The sequence below is a fragment of the Maylandia zebra genome, linkage group LG23 (assembly GCF_041146795.1).
Source record: "Maylandia zebra isolate NMK-2024a linkage group LG23, Mzebra_GT3a, whole genome shotgun sequence".
Classification (NCBI taxonomy): Eukaryota; Metazoa; Chordata; class Actinopteri; order Cichliformes; family Cichlidae; genus Maylandia; species Maylandia zebra.
Genome location: NC_135188.1, coordinates 17,760,401 through 17,780,289, shown reverse-complemented (window position 1 = coordinate 17,780,289; position 19,889 = coordinate 17,760,401). Strand labels below are relative to the sequence as shown.

The 19,889-nt window shown below is 38.8% G+C and overlaps 1 protein-coding gene across 3 annotated transcripts; it reads left to right on the top strand.

Moving 5' to 3' along the window:
* Positions 1-462: 462 nt before the first annotated feature.
* On the top strand, positions 463-19,384 carry LOC143414910 (protein NLRC3-like). Of its 3 annotated transcripts, XM_076879865.1 has the most exons (10): positions 463-546; positions 5,712-5,755; positions 6,585-6,869; positions 9,023-10,820; positions 11,540-11,713; positions 11,934-12,107; positions 12,790-12,963; positions 14,560-14,733; positions 16,164-16,210; positions 16,383-19,384. In XM_076879865.1, the coding sequence occupies exons 2-10, from the start codon at positions 5,716-5,718 to the stop codon at positions 16,922-16,924; spliced, it is 3,408 nt and encodes a 1,135-aa protein (XP_076735980.1). In that variant the 5' UTR covers positions 463-546; positions 5,712-5,715; the 3' UTR covers positions 16,925-19,384. The 3 variants fall into 3 exon arrangements, with proteins under 3 accessions (XP_076735980.1, XP_076735981.1, XP_076735982.1); XM_076879866.1 differs by lacking the exon at positions 11,540-11,713; XM_076879867.1 differs by lacking the exons at positions 463-546; positions 5,712-5,755 and adding an exon at positions 6,143-6,375.
* The last annotated feature ends 505 nt before the right edge of the window (positions 19,385-19,889 follow it).

Genomic DNA, 19,889 nt, shown 5'->3' with positions numbered 1-19,889 from the left:
TTTAATTGGTCACATGTTTGCATCACATGACTAAAATGCGTCATTCGAAAGTCTCAGTTTTCGCTGTCCACACTGCGACGCGAAAGCACCGTCTCAAATGTATTCGTTTTCGAGAGTGCTCAGAAGATATCAAAGTCCTCATGGAATATGTGCTCTTATTGTGAAAATCCAGGGCTCTACTTCTCCATTAGAGGTAGAGCCCTGACTCCTTCCAGGTAGGGAAAACAGTTTGAATTCAAGTGCCACTACAATAGAAACATAGTGTTAGGGCTGTGACAGGACAGAAAGCCTCCAACAAACATTTCTGCGTGTTTTTAAAGTTCAGACTCCATTTCTGCTTTTACTTAATCCCAACTTCCTCATTGACGCCTCTCTGGGAGTTTCCTATTTGATCAAAGAGGAACACTTTACTTTCTGAAACTCTGTGTCACATGATCGTCTCCAGCACAAACAGCACAAATTTGCCATTCACTGTAATGGACTCACAGCTGGAGTGTTTCTTTTCCATCATTTTTGTGAGCAAAATCTGAGAATCAGCAGCAGCAGGTTTGAATTTGTTTTCTCTCAGACAGCAGTTTGTTCTTTAAAACTGAACTGCTTCTGTAACTTAAAGAGACTGAAAGTTCCTTCAGGACTTTTCTTTTTCTGCTCTCTTTAAATTATTCAGCTTTATTTGAATATTTTCCTTTTTTCACTGCTGCACTCACACCCACCCAGAGGTCGTCTCACACTTTCTCCTTATCGTCTTGATGATGAACATTGTGGTTAAAATTCCCTCATGATGTCGTTTTATCTCCATTTGAATTCATATTTTCAATGATAGCTGTTTAACAGCTTTATTGTGGCAGGGCATGGTTTGTGGCGCAGCTGCAGGAGATGCTGACACACCAGAGCTCCATCAGTTCATCATGTCTCCCCTGCATAAGACGTGCCGGGACCTGAGGTTGTTGTGTGTGTGTGTAGCTGGCAGCTGCGAACAATGTGGTCGGGTCCGTCATTCGTGTGCAACAGTTACCATTTGAAAATAATTGATATATTGTACAAACAGAGTGAGCATTTGTGAGGCCTTGGAGAGAAAAGAGGAGCACAAACACTGACTGTGAGCTCACCACCACACACACTGTGACAGTTTCAACAATCATTGTCTTTATTGAATCTGTGACCTTTGAATTTTAACTAGTTTAGAGTAAATGGTCGCTGTAATTGGACAGTCAGTCAAGAACAGTAAGGTCTTCCATGGTACTGAATCATGCAGGCATCATTCATTAGGCTTCACATCTCTCTCACTGACTATGAGCCAACAAGTAAAAGAAAGTTAAAATATAGGAAGAACAGATGAAGTGATGTCACTGTGGAGAAATATGTCATAAAGAGCTCAGAAAGTCAATGTATAAAATACATTGATAAATTACATTTTAAATACCTGATCTTCTCAACAACAATCAAAGATTTGGAGTTTGATTTACTGAAGCGTTCTTCATGGCAGCGATGTTGAATAAGTCTAGGGGAGAAGGAGCTCTGCTGCCTCAGCATTGTGGAGTGGATTGGGTGTGATGGTTGTCCATAATGGAGAGCAGTTTGTTCAGTGACCTCTGACCCTTACTGACTCCATTACCAACGCCTCTAAATTCTGACCAATGATTCTTCCACCATGTGGATTGTTTGTTGATCCTGGAGGCATCTCTGGCGCTGATGCCCGCTCATCCCACGCACACCAACATAGCAGTGTCAATAACAGCTGTCAACATGGCCACCTGGGTCAGCGGCATCACCTTCCTCACATTAGTGGTGAATAGCTTGTTACACTGTTATACATTTTTCTGCATTCCATCTGCTGTTATGCCTGACTTATTGGCCCATTAAGACTCACTAGTGTTAACTTTATTCTGATAGCAAGATGGAGTTCACAGAGTTTGTAATTGTAGAGAAATAATCAATTAATTTTGAGCATATAATCTTCAAGCAGAAACCTCAGAAAGCCTTTTGGGTTAAAAAGGTTAAAGGTCTTCAAGAGTGCCATATATTATACAGGGCTCTAGACTAACTTTTTGCCATGGGCGTACCGGTACAAAAGTTAGGCGCACACAAATTTTCTAATAATTTATATAATATAATGTGTTTTTCTGGATACACTGTGCTTTTTCAGCATTCAAAGATTGATGACACCGTGTCAGAGCACTGGCTATGAATTTCAGATGGATCAGGCCTTAACTTAACAGAAAAGTTAGCAATAGTTCTTTTCCTATTACAGCTACATCCACTTCTGTCGTCCCTAGGCTGCTCACTAGGGCTGGGTATCATCACTGATTTCTATAATCCATTCGATTCCGGTTTTCAAAGTCCCGATTTGATTCAACTTAGCCTCAGGCAGTCAGAAATATTATAATTCTGATCATTTATCAGTACTGACTTCATCAGAATTGTGAACATCACAGCAGATGCCTTTGTGTGAAAGTAACTGAGAATAAAACAGAAAAACATGAAGGAGATTTTCCTGGTCTGGCTTTTTATAGCAGATAACCTTAAAAATATTCTACAATGTTCTGCATATAAAGTTTAAATTTCTTCAGTATTGAACAACAGAAAACATAGGCTTTCTTGTCCAAGGTCATTTAAGTGAGAAAAAGAAAAAGAAAAGAAAAAGACAGCACCCACAGCGCTGTAAACAACGGTAGACTGGTGGGTAATAAGCGAATGAATAATACAGAAAACAGAGATTAGAGACGGGAAACTGTTCTTGAAGTACAGAGAGAGAGAGAGAGAGCTAGCTGTGCATGAAGTGTGATTTTAATAGTCGTGGAAGCAAAACGGCAAAATTTATGATGACATTGATCAAATGTGAAGCGCAGTTTGCTGCTTCTTTTGCTGCTGGCTCGGTGAATTTTGGTTGGAGAGACAAAACCTGCAGCTCAGAATCAGCGCAAAAAGACGTAATCACAGCGCAGACCGGACGCATCAGAATCGCTAAGCTCCAACAGCGTGTCCGTCTACGTGTCCGTCGGGTGAGAAAGCCGAGAAAGACAAAGTTGATTCTGATGCGTCAGTCCGTTTACGTCTTTGTGTGGAATCCGTGTACCTGCTCTCATCTGCTGTTTGGTTGTTGTTGAAATGGTTTTGTGAGCTTTAATCTGAGAATCTGGCGTTTCTGGCAAAACACAGTTATATTTAAAAGTCGATTCAGGATTTAATGAATTGATATCGCTTTATTCAAGCTACTCACCTCCCACTTCCACCTGCACTTTCAACTGGACCACGGCCAATCAGAGAGGTCCCGCCCCTTACTATCTCTGATTGGTTTAGTCCACAATCGGGGCAAAATGTGTGTCTGTTGTTGACCACAGGGAAGGTTGCAGATTTTTTTTTTTTTTTGCCACCCGAACAGTTGGTCGCACAGGTGCAACCAAATATTTTTTTTTAGTCGCACCACTGAAAAATTTGGTCGCATTTGCGACCAAATTGGTCGCACTCTAGAGCCCTGTTATATATTCAGAAAAGCTTTCACCTACGACAACTCCACAAACTACAACACAACATGTGTGCATGATGGATAACTTGACAGCCTCACAAATATGAAGCCTAAAATACTGCATTGTTGCAGCACATGTAATGCGAGTCAATAACAAAGGCTAAGGGATATTTGGAATTTGGAAGGGAAATGAGTGCAATCAAACAACAATATATCACCTACAGTATTATATTAATTTTATTTTATGACATCTGGCCCTCAAAATATCTGCTGAGAAAGATTCTGGCCTTTGAACAAGGTTTTGGGTGTATGTGGTCCAAGCACTAAACCTTTCGCATACATGAAATCATATTTGATTTTTTTTTTTGATTTTATTGATTAGCATTCAAATTCAAATCTCAGTGAAAACAGTGAAAAAAAACAAAACAGTGAAAACAGAACAAAAATCTACCATAAAGAAAGAAAGCATGAGACAAGGCTAATCAAAAGGTATTGGCTGAAGCATTTGCTTATTACGCCAACCCTTTTCACAAAATATCTTTTTGTATGCAGCTCCTGTACACAGGGCTTGAAGAAAATAATGAAACAAAGCAAAAACCAAACAAACAAACAAATCAACAAAAAAAAAAAAAACAAAAAAAAAAACTTTCCACCTTAGATAAGTAACTACATCAAAGCAAAAGAATCAAGAGGTTATTTTTTTTCTCCTTTTTGCTCTTTTCATTCTTGATTTATATATTTTTCTAATACTCTATTTTTAAACATGTTTTTAAATAAGGAAAATGAACTACACCTTTTTAAATCACTGTCATAACTATTCCACAGGTTAACTCCTCTAACAGAAACACATCTCTGCTTTATATTTGTCCTTATCTTGTTTTTTTTAAAGAAATCTGTTCCCCTTAAGTCATATTGACTCTCTCTGACTTTGAACAGCTTCTGAGTACTGGGGCAAAGCAAGTTATTTTGTGCTTTATACATTATCTGTGCCATTTTATATTCAACTAAATCATAAAATTTCAGGGTATTCAGATTAATAAACAAAATGTTAGTTGGTTCTATATAGTTTGATTGGTTTATAATTCTTATAGCTCTTTTTTGTAACTTGAAAATATGAAGAGTGTTCGTTTTATGTCATGGGCCGTGGCGCGCGGGCACGAAAGGATCCAGGCGCAGACTCCGAGCTAACAGAAAGACACTTTATTGAAACAACGAAAGGCGACCCGGGGAAATTAGAGAGCAAAACAGAAACTAAAAACCCGGGGAAACAATGACACGAGGAAGCCGGGATCGGGACGGCGGGGGGCTGCAATAGAAAGGGGAGCTGATTACTAGGGAGCCAGGAAGCGGGGAAAACATATCAGGACTGAGTTAGAGTAGGGGCTTACGATAGAACGGGACCGTGGGAGCTCGGGAGGGAAGTGTGGCAGTCCGTGGGGGCAGGAAGTCCGTGGGAATGGCGAGTGGGCCAGGTGAGCACCGCGAGATCCAGTTGAGCCGGAGGACAGGCAGGTAGCAGACGCCGAGTAGAAACCTGGACAGAAGTAGGCAGGTTAAACAAAGTTCCAAGCAGAAGAGAATGCACACTTTTCGTGGAAGTCTGGTTACCACTGTGGGGATGACTAACGGACTGGCGTGGAGCATCCGTCAGCGCCGGATTAAGTGGATCTCCGTGTAATCACCGTGATGGAGAGCAGGTGTGCTGGTGATGGCCCAGCCCGGGGGTGTGGCTACCCGAGCATCACGCATTCCACAGACACAGGACCACGGACCATGACAGTTTTATATGCATTACCCCATATCTCCAGACAGTAAGTCATATATGGAAACAACAGAGTACAATAAAGTGTGTATAATGATTTTTTGTTCAGGACATGCTTTGTTTTATAGAGAATAGCAATGGTTTTTGACATTTTTGTTTTCACGTGGTTTATATGAGACTTCCAACTCAGCTTATCATCAATTATCACTCCAAGAAATTTATTTTCGTACACTCTTTCAATTTCAATTCCATTAACCCTTATTTTAGATACATTTTTCATTTGTCTAGTGCCAAAAATAATCAATTTTGTTTTCTTTATATTTAATGATAACTTATTTACATCAAACCAGTTTTTTAATATATTTAACTCCTTTTCCGCTGTAGTCAGAAGCTGTTCTAAGTTTTTACCTGAGCTCATATGATGTGAGACATGACTGTGTTCACTGTTTCTTCTGGTAAAATCATCTTCTCATGTTTTTATAGAAATATGATGAAAGAACCACCAATCAAAGCAGCTTCTTTAGCAGGTAGGAGATCAGTGGTTTTTCTGATGAGATCTATTGATTAATAGACCCAAGGTAGATACCTTTTCTTATTTTTTTGGTTTTTTTATTTATTCATTTATCCAACAGCATTTACATCTTCTTATGTAAATATGCATGTATTTGCCTAAAACACTTTTATGGTCATCATTACATTTCAGCGAAGGACACTGTCTCAGCTGGACTCTGGACACGCACACACATACACTTACACTGATAAGCACGCACTCATCCCCCTCCCTTTCCAAACGCCTTCGATGCTTGTTTCCTGTGGGGGAAGACGGCGGGTCTGCGTGCCGCGCTGAAATGGTAGTGCTGTGTAGGACGACTGCTGTGTTCCTTCGGATTACCCCCCACCCCCCTATCCAACCCCTGTGGCTTGTCACGTGCTCTAATGTTGTGATGTGGACATTAATGTGCTCTCTGTGCAGAGGAGTTTTTTTTTGCTTCCTGTTCTCATGCTGTCCTCCCACAGGTGCCCAGCGTGAGAAGAGGTCTCTTTTTTTCCTCTTGTACTTTTCCCACTGTCGTGTACTTTTTCAGTGTCTTCTCTGTAACGCTGCCGATCTCCGACTGTATTCCCATGTGATGTCTTTGTTGTCTGTGTAAGTCGGGGGGGGGGGGGGGGGGGGGGTCCTATTCCTCTGGCCAATAAAGCATTCATTCAATTCAATTCATTCATTCATTCATTCATTCATTCAATTCAGTTCTTTCAATTCATCCACATGTGTTGCAACCTGGCTCAACCCTTCTTTGGCACATGCTTAAACATTTGAGTGATAGACATGTTTACGTGTTTTTATTTTTCCCATAGAGGAGGAGCTTGCCAGGGTGCGGTCAGCCTTTGTTTGGAGGGTGTCAACAGAAATCCTTAAACAGCTCCTGGAGGCCCTTGTAAGTGACGGTGTTTTAAATGAATTGGAGAAAGAATTGATACTGGAGAAGAACCCAGTCAGAGCAGATAAGGCACGCTGCTTCATCGACACAGTGAGGAAGAAAGGGGACAAAGCCAGCAGGACAATGATCAGATATCTTCAGACTATAGATCTCTCCCTTTTCTCTCAGCTGCATTTATACTCTGATTCATCTGCTCAACAAGGTGAGGTCACTTTTTTTCTGCAAGAATGGTCTCTTTGCATGATTTATTGAGATGTGAGAGAGTTAACCCTCACAATACAATGTAAGAAAAAGGAGAGGGCAAGAACATCATTCTTTGTCATACATTTGTATTTGTTAAAGTGTTGTTCACAAAGAAAACATTTTTGAAGTGCTGTGGAGTAATTTTGAAGGCCGTCATAAATCTATGGCCAGTCTGACTACAAACTTGCTTAGCAACATGTTGAAACTGACGAACTGAAAAATAATACGGCAGAATAGGATAAATGTTGTACTTGTTTTGTGTGTTGTACTTAAAGAGATAAACAAAATTATTATACTTTAGTATTATATTATACCAGAATATTTAACAAATTTATTTTACATATCTGTTTAACTTAAAATAGACTACTCAGAATCACTCTTTGAAATACATACTACGACCACTGTCTGAAAACTTTAGTTATATTTAAGGCCAGTCGTATTTAATTGTTAAAACCATGCTAATTGATTCTTAAAAAACGTCCAAGTTTCATTCATGTGACTTGAGTGTTTCAGAAATCCTTTAAGAAAAATTATTCAATTTTAAAAGTAACAATTGACAGATCCCTATTCCCATTTAAAGTAGGAATTTAATGTGAATTGCTGAGCATTCCTTAAGATGCTTCTTTTAAACAGCTGAGTTAGCAGTAGGAGGACATTATGACACTTTATGTGATAAATTTTGGGAGTAAAATTTGAAGAAGTGGCCCAGAGAACTGGAAACTTGTTTAGCCTGGACATGTGGGCATTGCTTACCTATGAAAAGCCACAAAGCCCAATATAATTTTATAAACTTAAAGATTCCTAACAGTTTTGTGATTATCTGTAGCACTCCAGACTGAGCATCACTTTACTGAATGAAGCCAAATGTGTTTTTCATGACCTTAGGGTAAAACAAGTGTACAGAATATAACAAACCAAACAAAGAAAGGATGTGAAGAGACAGGAACCTCTGACAGCACTGAGCAGCTCCTTCAGTGGGAGACTGCGGCACCCACGGTGTGGGACGGAAAGATTTCGCAGGTCTTTCCTCCCCACTGCAGTCAGACTCCATAATAAAGACTTTAACTGATCAAACACACACATCCATACATATGCAATAATACTAAGTGCAATAATCCTTTCTGTCATCGTTGTATTTTTACTCAGTTGTATATAGCATTTGTATTTGTATTCTATTTTTATCTTATTGTATATTTATTTTATTTTATTCTACTGTATATAGTATTTTATTTTATTCTATTCTGTACAGTTGTGTACTGTATTTATTCTTATTGTATCCTAATTTTTGCCTCATAACTTTTGCACTGTCCACTTCCTGCTGTGACAAAACAAATTTCCCACGTGTGGGACTAATAAAGGTTATCTTATCTTATCTTATCTTATCTTATCTTATCTTATCTTATCTTATCTTATCTTATCTTATCTTATCTTATTTAGCAACCAACATTTTCAGTCCCCCTGAAAATGCTACATTCAGATGAACAGTACTAAATTTTGGGGATTAACTTACCCGGGTGATTGTGCATGCATTAAGCATTAAGAGTTCCTTTCACTGGAACTAAGGGGCTGAGCCCAACTCCTGAAGAACAACTTGCAGCTGCTTGGTCATGGAAACTCATTACATGAAGCTCTCAATGCACTGTGTTTCAGCTAAGCTAAAGGCCACTTGAAATTTGGAGCTATCCAAAAAGTTGGGCACCACTACACACTATATGCCTGACCATCGGCAGATGCCACTCTGTGATTTTACCTGGCCTAGCACTTTGTGGCTGAAGTGTTATCATTCCCATTCACTTCCACTTTTTTAATAGATGGCAGTGAGGAAATTTCATAACAGGACTTATTCCACATATGGGACATATGCTATTGTGGTAGCATGTTGGACCTATTCTTTCACAAGTGTTTGTAGAAGCAGTCCAGATGCTTAGTTTTATACACACGGACATGGAAGTGATTAGAGCACCTAAATTCAATCATTTAAATGAGTGAGTGGATACTTTTGGCAATGTAATGCACTCACTCACTAAGTCTTGCTTCTTTCTTTGATGTTGTTTGGACTACTTTAGAACTGACTTTGATCTGCTGTTAATTATATTTATTCTTTTACTTCAGAGGCTCTTCAAAATTGTCAGCCGAAACTTAAATCTAAACTGAAGAAGAAGTTCCAGTGTGTGTTTGAGGGGGTTGCTAAAGCAGGAAACCCAACCCTTCTGAATAAGATCTACACAGAGCTCTACATCATAGAGGGAGGGACTGCAGAGGTCAATGAGGAACATGAGGTCAGACAGATTGAAACTGCATCCAGGGAGCCAGATAGACCAGAAACAACAATCAGACAAGAAGACCTCTTTAAAGACTCATCTGGAAGAGATGAACCAATCAGAACAGTGCTGACAAAGGGAGTGGCTGGCATTGGGAAAACAGTTTTAACTCAGAAATACACCCTCGGCTGGGCTGAAGACAAAGCCAACCAGGATATCCAGTTCATATTTCCATTCACTTTCAGAGAGCTGAATGTGCTGAAAGAAGAAAGGTTCAGCTTGGTAGAACTTGTTCATCACTTCTTTACTGAAACCAAAGAAGCAGGAATCTGCAGCTTTGAAGACTTCCAGGTTGTGTTCATCTTTGATGGTCTGGATGAGTGTCGACTTCCTCTGGACTTCCACAAAACTACAATCCTAACTGACACTAGAAAGTCCACCTCAGTGGATGTGCTGCTGATAAACCTCATCAGGGGGTACCTGCTTCCCTCTGCTCACCTCTGGATAACCACACGACCTGCAGCAGCTAATCAGATCCCTCCTGACTGTGTTGACATGGTGACAGAGGTCAGAGGATTCACTGACCCGCAGAAGGAGGAGTACTTCAGAAAGAGATACAGAGAAAAAAATCAGGCTAGCATGATCATCTCCCACATCAAGACATCACGAAGCCTCTACATAATGTGCCACATCCCAGTCTTCTGCTGGATCACTGCTACAGTTCTGGAAAATATTCTGAAAACCAAAAAGGGAGGACAGCTTCCCAAGACCCTGACGGAAATGTATATCCACTTCCTGGTGGTTCTGGCCAAAGTGAAAAAGGTCAAGTATGATGGAGGAGCTGAGACAGATCCACACTGGAGTCCAGAGAGCAGGAAGATGATTGAGTCTCTGGGAAAACTGGCTTTTCATCAGCTACAGAAAGGAAACCTGATCTTCTATGAATCAGACCTGGCAGAGTGTGGCATTGATATCGAAGCAGCCTCAGTGTACTCAGGAGTGTTCACACAGATCTTTAAAGAGGAGAGTGGACTGTACCAGGATAAGGTGTTCTGCTTCATCCATCTGAGTGTTCAGGAGTTTCTGGCTGCTCTTCATGTCCATCTGACCTTCATCAACTCTGTAGTCAATCTGCTGGAAGAACAACAGACATCGTCCTGGTGGTCAAAATTTTTTAATGCACCAAAACTACAGCATGTCCACCAGAGTGCTGTGGACAAGGCCTTACAGAGTCCAAATGGACACCTGGACTTGTTCCTCCGCTTCCTCCTGGGTTTTTCACTGCAGACCAATCAGACTCTCCTACGAGGTCTGCTGACACAGACAGGAAGTAGCTCACAGACTAATCAGGAAACAGTCCAGTACATCAAGAAGAAGCTCAGTCAAAATCTGTCTGCAGAGAATAGCATCAATTTATTCCACTGTCTGAATGAACTGAATGATCGTTCTCTAGTGGAGGAGATCCAAAAATCCCTCAGATCAGGATGCCTCCCGGTAGATAAACTGTCTCCTGCTCAGTGGTCAGCTCTGGTCTTCATCTTACTGTCATCAGAAAAAGATCTGGATGTGTTTGACCTGAAGAAATACTCTGCTTCAGAGGAGGCCCTTCTGAGGCTGCTGCCAGTGGTCAAAGCCTCCAACAAAGCTCTGTACGTAAATATGTACTAATCCCTGTATTTGTAACATGAAGAGTGTAAATGGTGTTGCCCCCTTTTTAAAAAATGATATAACTTAATGATCATCAGAAAAAAAATCAAATACTTCATTTATAGTTGATAACAGAAATTGCTACTAGGGTGACATGTTTTGGGGTCTTTAACCCACAGTGGTCCTGGGTCTTCAACCTAGAGTTCTGAGTTTTCATTGCTTGGCTCAGAAGCCTCAGCTTTTAATATCAGCCAGATGCACTGCTGAGCATCCCTAGCCTCTGGAGTCTCCATCGAATCCTGTGTTGCCTTTGAACTCGACGCTGCCGCCTGTGGTCACCATGCCACTGCCTGAACTGGAACCCAAACATGAGGTTCTTGTGTCAGTTGAACCTTGGCCTGAGCCAAAGCCTAAGGCTCCCATATCACCTGAACATGAACCAGAGCCAGAGAATCCCAACTAGCCTGCACTTGAGCCTGAGCTCACTAAATCTACCAGTAACTCACTAATTTCAGTCTAGATATATCAATATGATTGTGTTTCTACCAAGAACATTTCAGTGTTTTATTTATTTATTTTTTAGAGTTATAGTTAAGTTTTTCACCTGACCATGAATTGTAATATATGTAGACATTATTAGATTTTCCTGTCTAGGGACAAGGTATAACCTTTTGTGTTTACGTCAAAGTTATTATATTTGGTTGTTTGTTTGTTTTTTCAGACTGAACAGCTGTAACCTCTCAGAGAGGGTGTGTCAAGATCTGTTTTCAGTTCTCAGTTCCCAGTCCTGTAGTCTGAAAGAGCTGGACCTGAGTACCAACAGCCTCGGGGATTATGGAGTGAAGAAGCTTTTAGCTGTGGTGCAGAGTCCACACTGCAAACTGAATATTCTCACGTCAGATAATATTATGTTTTGTTTTTTTAATCAATTGACAAAATTAACCAATTAAAACATTTACATTTTTTATGTAAGTTAGATTAAAAAAAAATCACGTCTAACCTGCACAGCACAAGACAATAAGGATTCTTTAAAATGCAATGACTAATTATTACTATTGATCCTGGTTGCATTATAACAATGTAGTCATTTGTATTGTTCATGTCTTCATTTTCAGATTGAGCATCTGTAACCTCTCAGAGAGCAGCTGTGAATCTCTGTCTTCATTTCTCAGCTACAAGTGTTCTAGTCTGAGAGAGGTGAACCTGAGTGTAAGCAACCTGCGCGCTCCAGAACTGAAACTTCTTTCTTCTGGTCTGCAGAGTCGGAACTCTAACTTGAGTAATTTGAGGTCAGATCAAATAACATTTTCTTTGTCAAAATTAATCAATTAAATATTTTGACCAAGGTCATCGACATGCTATTGTATCTTAGCTTGGTGTTAAGGTTTTCTAAAGCAGTGTTTCCAAACCACTGTGCCGTGGCACAAAGGTGTGCCACGAAGATTATTTTGTTCCACCTGTTTAGTACTCTAAGCAACTGGCGCGAGTAACAGGCAGAACAATTACATTTTCTTCCACTAGAGGGCAGTACCAGTACCTGCTCTAATTGCCACTAAAACAGAAGAAGACAAAGAAGAAATTACATAATATTCACGCTGTCAGTGAGACAATGCAGCGTGTCATAGCAATAGATAAATATTTGACAAGAAAAAGTAGTCAGTCTGACCTGGGTCCTGAAGAAAATTCCAACCCAGATAAAGGCCCTAGCATGAGTAGTGGTCAGAAGAAAACAAAAAAGGTATACTGGGGGCAAACTGAGCCAATTCCGCTATGCCTGGTGCATGGGGAAAAATTATAAATATACTTTTTGTGACATTTTTGTTTGGTAGTGTGCTGTGTCATGTTTTTAATGTGAAATATGTGCCATGGCTCCAAAAGGTTGGTAAATACTGTTCTAAAGAAAGAGGACTAAATATTGCTAAACTTCATACTGCACCATATTTGTTTTATTGTTTGTCTTTTATTTTTCAGACTGAGTCACTCTAACTTGTCACAGAGAAGCTGTGGAGCACTGTCCTCAATTCTCAGTTCCCAGTTCTCAAGTCTGAGAGAGCTGAACCTGAGTAACAATGACCTGCAGGATTCAGGAGTGGGGCTTCTGGCTCATGGACTAGAGAGTCCATATTGCACATTGGAAACTCTCAGGTCAGCATTCTAACTTTTCCACTGATCATTTAAAATATAAAATATATTATTGCAAAAAGAGCAGTTTTAGAATACATTTTTCTACAATCTGATTTCTTGAAATTAGATTTTTATCTGATCTGAGTCTCACTTCAGCAGCACTTCCATCCACTTCCATATATGAGAATTATTTTTTGAATTTTTTTCCTGGCATTGTTGTCACATTTATCTGTCTTTAGAAAAGAAAAGAGCTTTCTTTTTTTCTCTCGTTTCATCCAAATGATCAAATTTCTGCTCTCAAATATTGAATTTTTCAAATATTTAGAGAAAAAATGCCCTAATTAACTTATACTAAAAATAGTTTTACATTTTTTATCTGTACCTGAGTGAATTTGCTCCAGGGGCTCCAGGGAATGATTATTCTAAATTGGCCACATGCCTCGTTTAAACATTGACAACTATGAATAAAGCTTGAAGCAGCGCTGAAAGCCGACAGCTCACTGATTCTGATGTTTCGGCAGGTCCGCGCTTTGTGTTTACACCCTTTTTGAGCTGATTCTGAAGCTGCAGGTTTTTATCTCTCTCCAAACAATATTGACTGAACCAGCAGCAAAAGAAGATCCAAACTACGCTTCACATAAACATCGCTATGAATTCCCTCTTAATTTTGCTGTTTTGCTTCCACCACAATAAAATCCCACTTCATGCACAGCTCTCTCTCTCTTTCTCAGTGTACTTCAAGAATAGTTTCAAGTCTAAAAATACGTTTTCTGTATTATTCGCTTGTTTTTTACGCACAAGTCTACCGTTGTTTACAGCGCTGTTAGCCGCTGTTTTTTTCCTTTTTACTTACTTCCGAAAAGAAAACCTAATTTTTGCTGGTCAATACTGAACAAATTAAAACTTTTTACAATTATGCAAAATTGCAAAACACTTGGCTGTGTCTCCAATAAAACCTCTGTAACTTTGCTTTGCTTCACTTCAGCAGCATCAGGTAATGTTCATATGTTGATCAATGGTTTTCTTTCGTTTTGATCTACTGTAGAATATTTTCATAAAATCCCAGGCCAGGAAAATCACGTTCATGTTTTTCTGTGTTTTATCTTCAGCTTCTTTGACACAAAGGCATCTGCTGTGATACTTACACCTTTGATAAACTCTTGCAAGTGTCAGCTTTCTTTTTATAGATATAAAAATATGTAAATGTACTGATCTGAATTATAATATTTCTAACTGTCTGAGGCAAAATTTTCCCGATTCAAATCAAATTGTGGATCAAATCGATTCGGGACCTTGTGAATCAGAATCGAATCGATTCTAGAAATCAGTGAAGATACCCAGCCCTAGCTATAAGGCTGTTGGTCCACTTCCCATTCCGTCTGTCTCCGCTCCCCTCTTTCCACTCCAGATTCTTTTTTTATGTCACTACTTCGTGTCCTTTACTTTTGTCTTCTCTTGCTTATCTTACACTGATAAACAATTTCAGATGAATGTTGTTGGCTGTTGGTAGTTTTCTCTTTTAAATAAAGCTAAATTAAAGTGAACTGATAAAAATGGATATATGTTATTGTATCTCACAAACAGAATTGTTCATAATTTAGTTTTGTGTGTCTGCAGTCTATCAGGCTGTCTGATCACTGAAGAAGGCTGCACTTCTCTGGCCTCAGCTCTGAGCTCCAACCCCTCCCATCTGAGAGAGCTGGACCTGAGCTATAATCATACCGGAGACTCAGGAATGCAACTGCTGTTGGCTGGACTGAAGGATCCACACTGGAGACTGGACACTCTCAGGTATGGCGAGAATGTCTGATAGAGAAAGAAGAGCTGGAAACATATTCTGTGCTCTGCACTCACTTCCTGTTTGTTTCAGGAAGATGTGACATAAACAATCACACAATCAGGAACATTTTGCTCACAAGAAAAACACACTTGAAAATGATCAGTGAGGGATCTTAACGTAGGAGGTCTCCAAGGACAATATCTTCAGGGTTAAGTTGTAGAAACAAGTAATATATATCTCAGTACACTTAACAGTGCTGTACTTAAATACATCTATCCCTTTGGTCCTGATTAAGATTAGATTAATTTCAGTATAGAGGGACCTAGGGGATATTATTCAAAGTTTACTACAAACAGGAGATTATGCTGTCCTACCTTGATCACAAAAAAAAACAAAGACTAAAATTTTATAGTGAGAGGTGTGTAGAAGCTGACAACTACACTGAGATGTTTTCTGTAGATTCAAAGTCAAACAACCCTGCAGTATTACATTTATGTATTTCTACTGCTTTTAGAGACAAAGGTCACAATGTGCTTTGAAAAGCCAATACAAACTATAAACAATGCTCTACATAAATAAAAATAGAGATGACCAAGGTGGAAGAGACAGAGGCAGAAAGGAAATGACAAAAAGGAGCGTTTTTTGGCCCAAATACAAAACTCAAAATCAGGAAACACAATGTCAATAAAACAGAAATCCAAAGCAGGTACAGGAAACACTGGGAGCTACTTGCAAACAAGAGACAGGTGAGAGCACACTACGAACATGGACACTATGACACTGAGCTGATGATAAATCCACCATGTCCAGTTGTCGCTGTCTTAGTAATTAATATAACAACTTTTAAAGAATCAAAGATGAAAACTCTTCTAAATCCATTCCAAAGAAACTTCCTGTTTCCACAGACTAATTTCCCTTCAGATAACCAGTACACTCCCTTGCAGTGTTGCACGTGAATTATACTTTGGCATCAGATTTCCATAATACCTTAAGCAATAACCTAATTTTAATCCCAAGCCCCAACCTTAAGTTAACCTGATGTTGACCTTCTCAGAAGTGTAACTACACGTCTGGTAAATATATACCACAATGACTGATGTGGAAGGTTTCAGTGAGGGGCTAAAAAGACTTTCTGATTACAACACAAGTTAGGATATGCCTCAGAAGTGTTAATCAAGCTTAATTCAGAATCAAGTCAGTCAGTCTGATTTTTGATTTCTAGATGAAATCACTGGTTGATAAGCAGTGTGAGTTACAGAAATGAATTTTGTTCCATCACTTTGTGACTGTTGTTGTTTAACTAAAAGACTTGTTAAATACTATGAAATGTTGGACTGTTATTTTATCAGTGTCTAACAGTATGTGTATGAGAGCGATGTAATGTCCATGTGTGCATGCTGAAAGAGACTGTGCTGGTCTGATCCCCCTCTGTTCCTTTCAGGGTGGAGCCTGCTGGTGTCCAATGGTTGACACCAGGTCTGAGGAAGTGTAAGTGTGTTTTTAATGTGATTCATGAAAACAAAGCAGTACACATTCAACCATCTTCAAACTGTCACATCACTTCACATCTCTGATGTCAGGAGTCATTATTAAAGTGTCCATCAATGAACATGTGATGAATCAATAACTGCAGCTGGATTGTGTTTGTTCTCTCCATCAGATTCCTGTCAACTCACAATTGATACAAACACACTACACACAAACCTCAAACTGTCTGACAACAACAGAAAGGTGATACATGTGGAGGAGGTTCAGTCATATCCTGATCATCCAGACAGATTTGATGTATGGTCCCAGTTGCTGTGTACAAACAATCTAACTGGTCGCTGTTACTGGGAGGTCGAGTGGAGAGGAAACTTTTATATATCAGTGAGTTACAGAAGAATCAGAAGGAAAGGACGTAGTTATGACTGTGGGTTTGGAAACAATGATCAGTCCTGGAGTCTGAGCTGCTGTGATGATGGTCCTCTTCGTGTCTGGCACAATAACAAACAAACACCAATCTCCTCCTCCTCCTTTTCCTCTTTTTACATCTCTAACAGAGTAGCAGTGTATGTGGACTGTCCTGCTGGCACTCTGTCCTTCTACAGAGTCTCCTCTGACACTCTGATCCACCTCCACACCTTCAACACCACATTCATTGAACCTCTTTATCCTGGTTTTGGGGTCTTGTTTCCTGGTTCCTCAGTGTTGCTGTTTTAAACTATTCTAAATTATTTCTTATAAACTTCTTCCTCTTCAGTCCTTTAACACTTGAAACACCAGAAGGGGTCAAAATGACCCCTCCCACAGAAGCAGGAAAACAATGTCCAGGGGTATCCACTGTGACCATGGCTCACAAGTAATCAATAAAAGTCTAAGAAGCTCAGAAGAAATAATTTCCTACTGTCTGGAGAAAACCGCTCACCATCTGATGGATTATTATGTTATGATGAACGCTGACTGGCCTCAGTTCAAATCACCAGGCTACCTGTTGGACATTCTCAGTGAGGGATGCATGGTAGTTTCTTTGGTCTGGGGTATAGTCTTGTTAGAAGAATAGTTGAAGTGTCCACGCCACGTCCTAGCTTATAGCACGCCTCAGAATCAGTTTATTAGAATCAGTTTAGAAACATTTCCACATAGTCTAAATTATGATCAAAGTAACTGGACCGTCCTTTTTTTTTTTTTTTATTTGTGTGTTAACTACAGATATTTAAAATCTTTGTGTGTATCTGGAATGAGTACTCTCCGTGTTTTAAGAGGGTACAGGTAAGAGCACTTCTTCTTTTATGTGAAAAAGTGATCATTTTTAAATTAAACAATTAGCATATAATATATTGATGTAGTGGTGATGGGTGCTGACAAATAACTACCTAGAAAATAAACATAAAAGCACAAAAATAGGGAAAGAAATGGGTGTGGGGGGGCACTTCACAATTACCCAATAAGATTTATAAACAAGGTTTTGGTTGTAAACCATTAAATGTTACATGTTTGCCCACCTTCTAGTGACAGTCACTTTGTAAAACATGCAACCATATTTTTGCTTCAAGAAACAGAGAGACATACAGGTAATTTTGCATCCTAATGCATTACTGCACCGTAAACATCAGTCAAAATATTGCGTGGTATTGACATTGGCAAAAAAGAAAAGTAAATAACCAAAGAAAGGCCTCTCAAAGCTTGGGCCAGCACCCCTCTGAGACCTCCATTCTACAAAAATTGTGAGAACTCACATTTAAATCATTTGAGCTGTTTCTGTAAAACTCTGTCTTGGTTTTATTTGTTGCTGTAGATAGGTAAATGTAGCCGATCACCAAATAAGTAGCGAAAACAGCATTTCTTTTCATTTAAATCTTTTTTTTTTTTTTGGATGAATTGTGGGAAGCTAAAACAGTGTGTTTCAGCAGAGTACTTTTTTTTTTTATTATAAAGACTTAAATTGTGAATTGTGCAAGAGTACAAATATGGACATGGATATGAAGTACTCTATTAAACTGTTACTCATAAACAACTAGACCACTTAAGTAGGATACAAGTAATTTTACTACATTTTGCAGCAGCTTAGAGGTAGTTTCCAAAAATCTGCATTATATACATAAAATGTTTGCATGTCAAAAATTTAGATTTACTGTAAACTGTAATATTTATAGAACGTAGTATTTCTTTTATATGTTTTCTTAATGTTTGTTAGCAAAAATAACTTTTTTGTTTATGAGAGAGGATGTAAAAATGCTTTCTTTTTCCCTTTCAATGCATACATACAAGTAACTAATGTATAGCATCAGATCATCTTTAGAGGTTCTTACATTGACTTGCATTAATAAATTCATTATAATAAATGCAATAATATTATTATAATATTTGGCCACCTCAGTTTAGGAGTAAATAAAGCCTAAATTGCATTTAGTCATGCTCACTGTATTAAAATGTATGGACGTTGCTTTTTGCCACTTCAAGCAGGGTTGGTCCCGAAATGATTGTAAACAGATTAATGTCTCCAGAATATGAATAACACACACATGCATAATATGAATAGACAACCACTAAATCATAAAAATCCTCAGAACGTGTGCACGTCAGGGCTGATGTACAAAGAAGAAATTAAATAGTTGCTGGTGATAAACATCGCTTCACCTTTCTTAAAAACCAGAGTGTGACTGAAGACAGAGAGGGCTGTAGGTTATTTCAAGGTCTTGTCTGTTGTGGAAAGTTCAGAAAATTAAAGTTTTTAAAAAGAGGTTAAAAATCCAGTGTGATAAAAGTAAATAATTTTTCAGTTTATGTGAAAAATAAAAGAAAAGAATTTACGTAAGTGCCAGTTCACAGTTTCAGTCGTCTCAGTAGGTTTTATACGGCAAGGTGAGGTTACACAACTATAAAGAGAAACTTTAAGACCCTTTGACCAGAAGGGACAGAAAGGAAGAAAAAAAAATACAATGAAAAATGTAAATGTTTAACATATATCACTATGAAACTTCATCATCGTGATCATAGTGGATAATGGCGATTAACATCATTATTTCTTTACCAGTGTTCTGAAATTGTTTTATTAGATATGCAAATTAGACCTCAACTGTCTAAATATGTGCTATTTTGGATACAGGAACAGAAATCTGAAAACTGCATAAAGCTTGTTTCTAAATATGTTTTCCATTTTGCTGGCTGACTAGAGTCAAACTTTTGTTCTTATCAGTTCATACATCTTAAAATGCAGTAAAAAAAAATCTGTTTTACTACAAATAAAATTATCTGATTCTTTTATTTTGGGATATTTCTGGGTAAAAGAAAAAATAGATGTCACAATAATTCTTACAACAAGCTCAGGATTATATCTGCAGAATTAGGTATGGGCATCTGGAATACCTCATTATCACTAATAGTTATTCTACTGGAAATAATCAGTTTGATTTTGGTGAGTGTGGTGCCTGGGCAGACTGGGCTGGACACCGTATCCACTTGCTGAATTTGAATTAATCAGACAGTTACCTGTGGTCCTCTGACATTGGTACAAACTGACTCAAGTGGACATCACAAAGATGTGGTATGGAACCCAGGCAGGTTAAGATCACTTTAGTGTCTAATCTGACACACACAAAAATGTTCTCACAGATAAGTTAATGTTGAAAGGAGTGCAGCACATGTCTGAAAATGGCTTTGAAACTCTAGGAAACACAAAAAACAT

Excerpts from the sequence above, each read along its gene's own strand:
- LOC143414910 (XM_076879865.1), top strand. The coding sequence starts at position 5,716 with ATGATGAAAGAACCACCAATCAAAGCAGCTTCTTTAGCAG. Across the intron at positions 5,756-6,584 it reads CAAAGCAGCTTCTTTAGCAG|AGGAGGAGCTTGCCAGGGTG; the intron begins GTAGGAGATCAG and ends TTTTTCCCATAG. Across the intron at positions 16,211-16,382 it reads GACACCAGGTCTGAGGAAGT|ATTCCTGTCAACTCACAATT; the intron begins GTAAGTGTGTTT and ends TCTCTCCATCAG.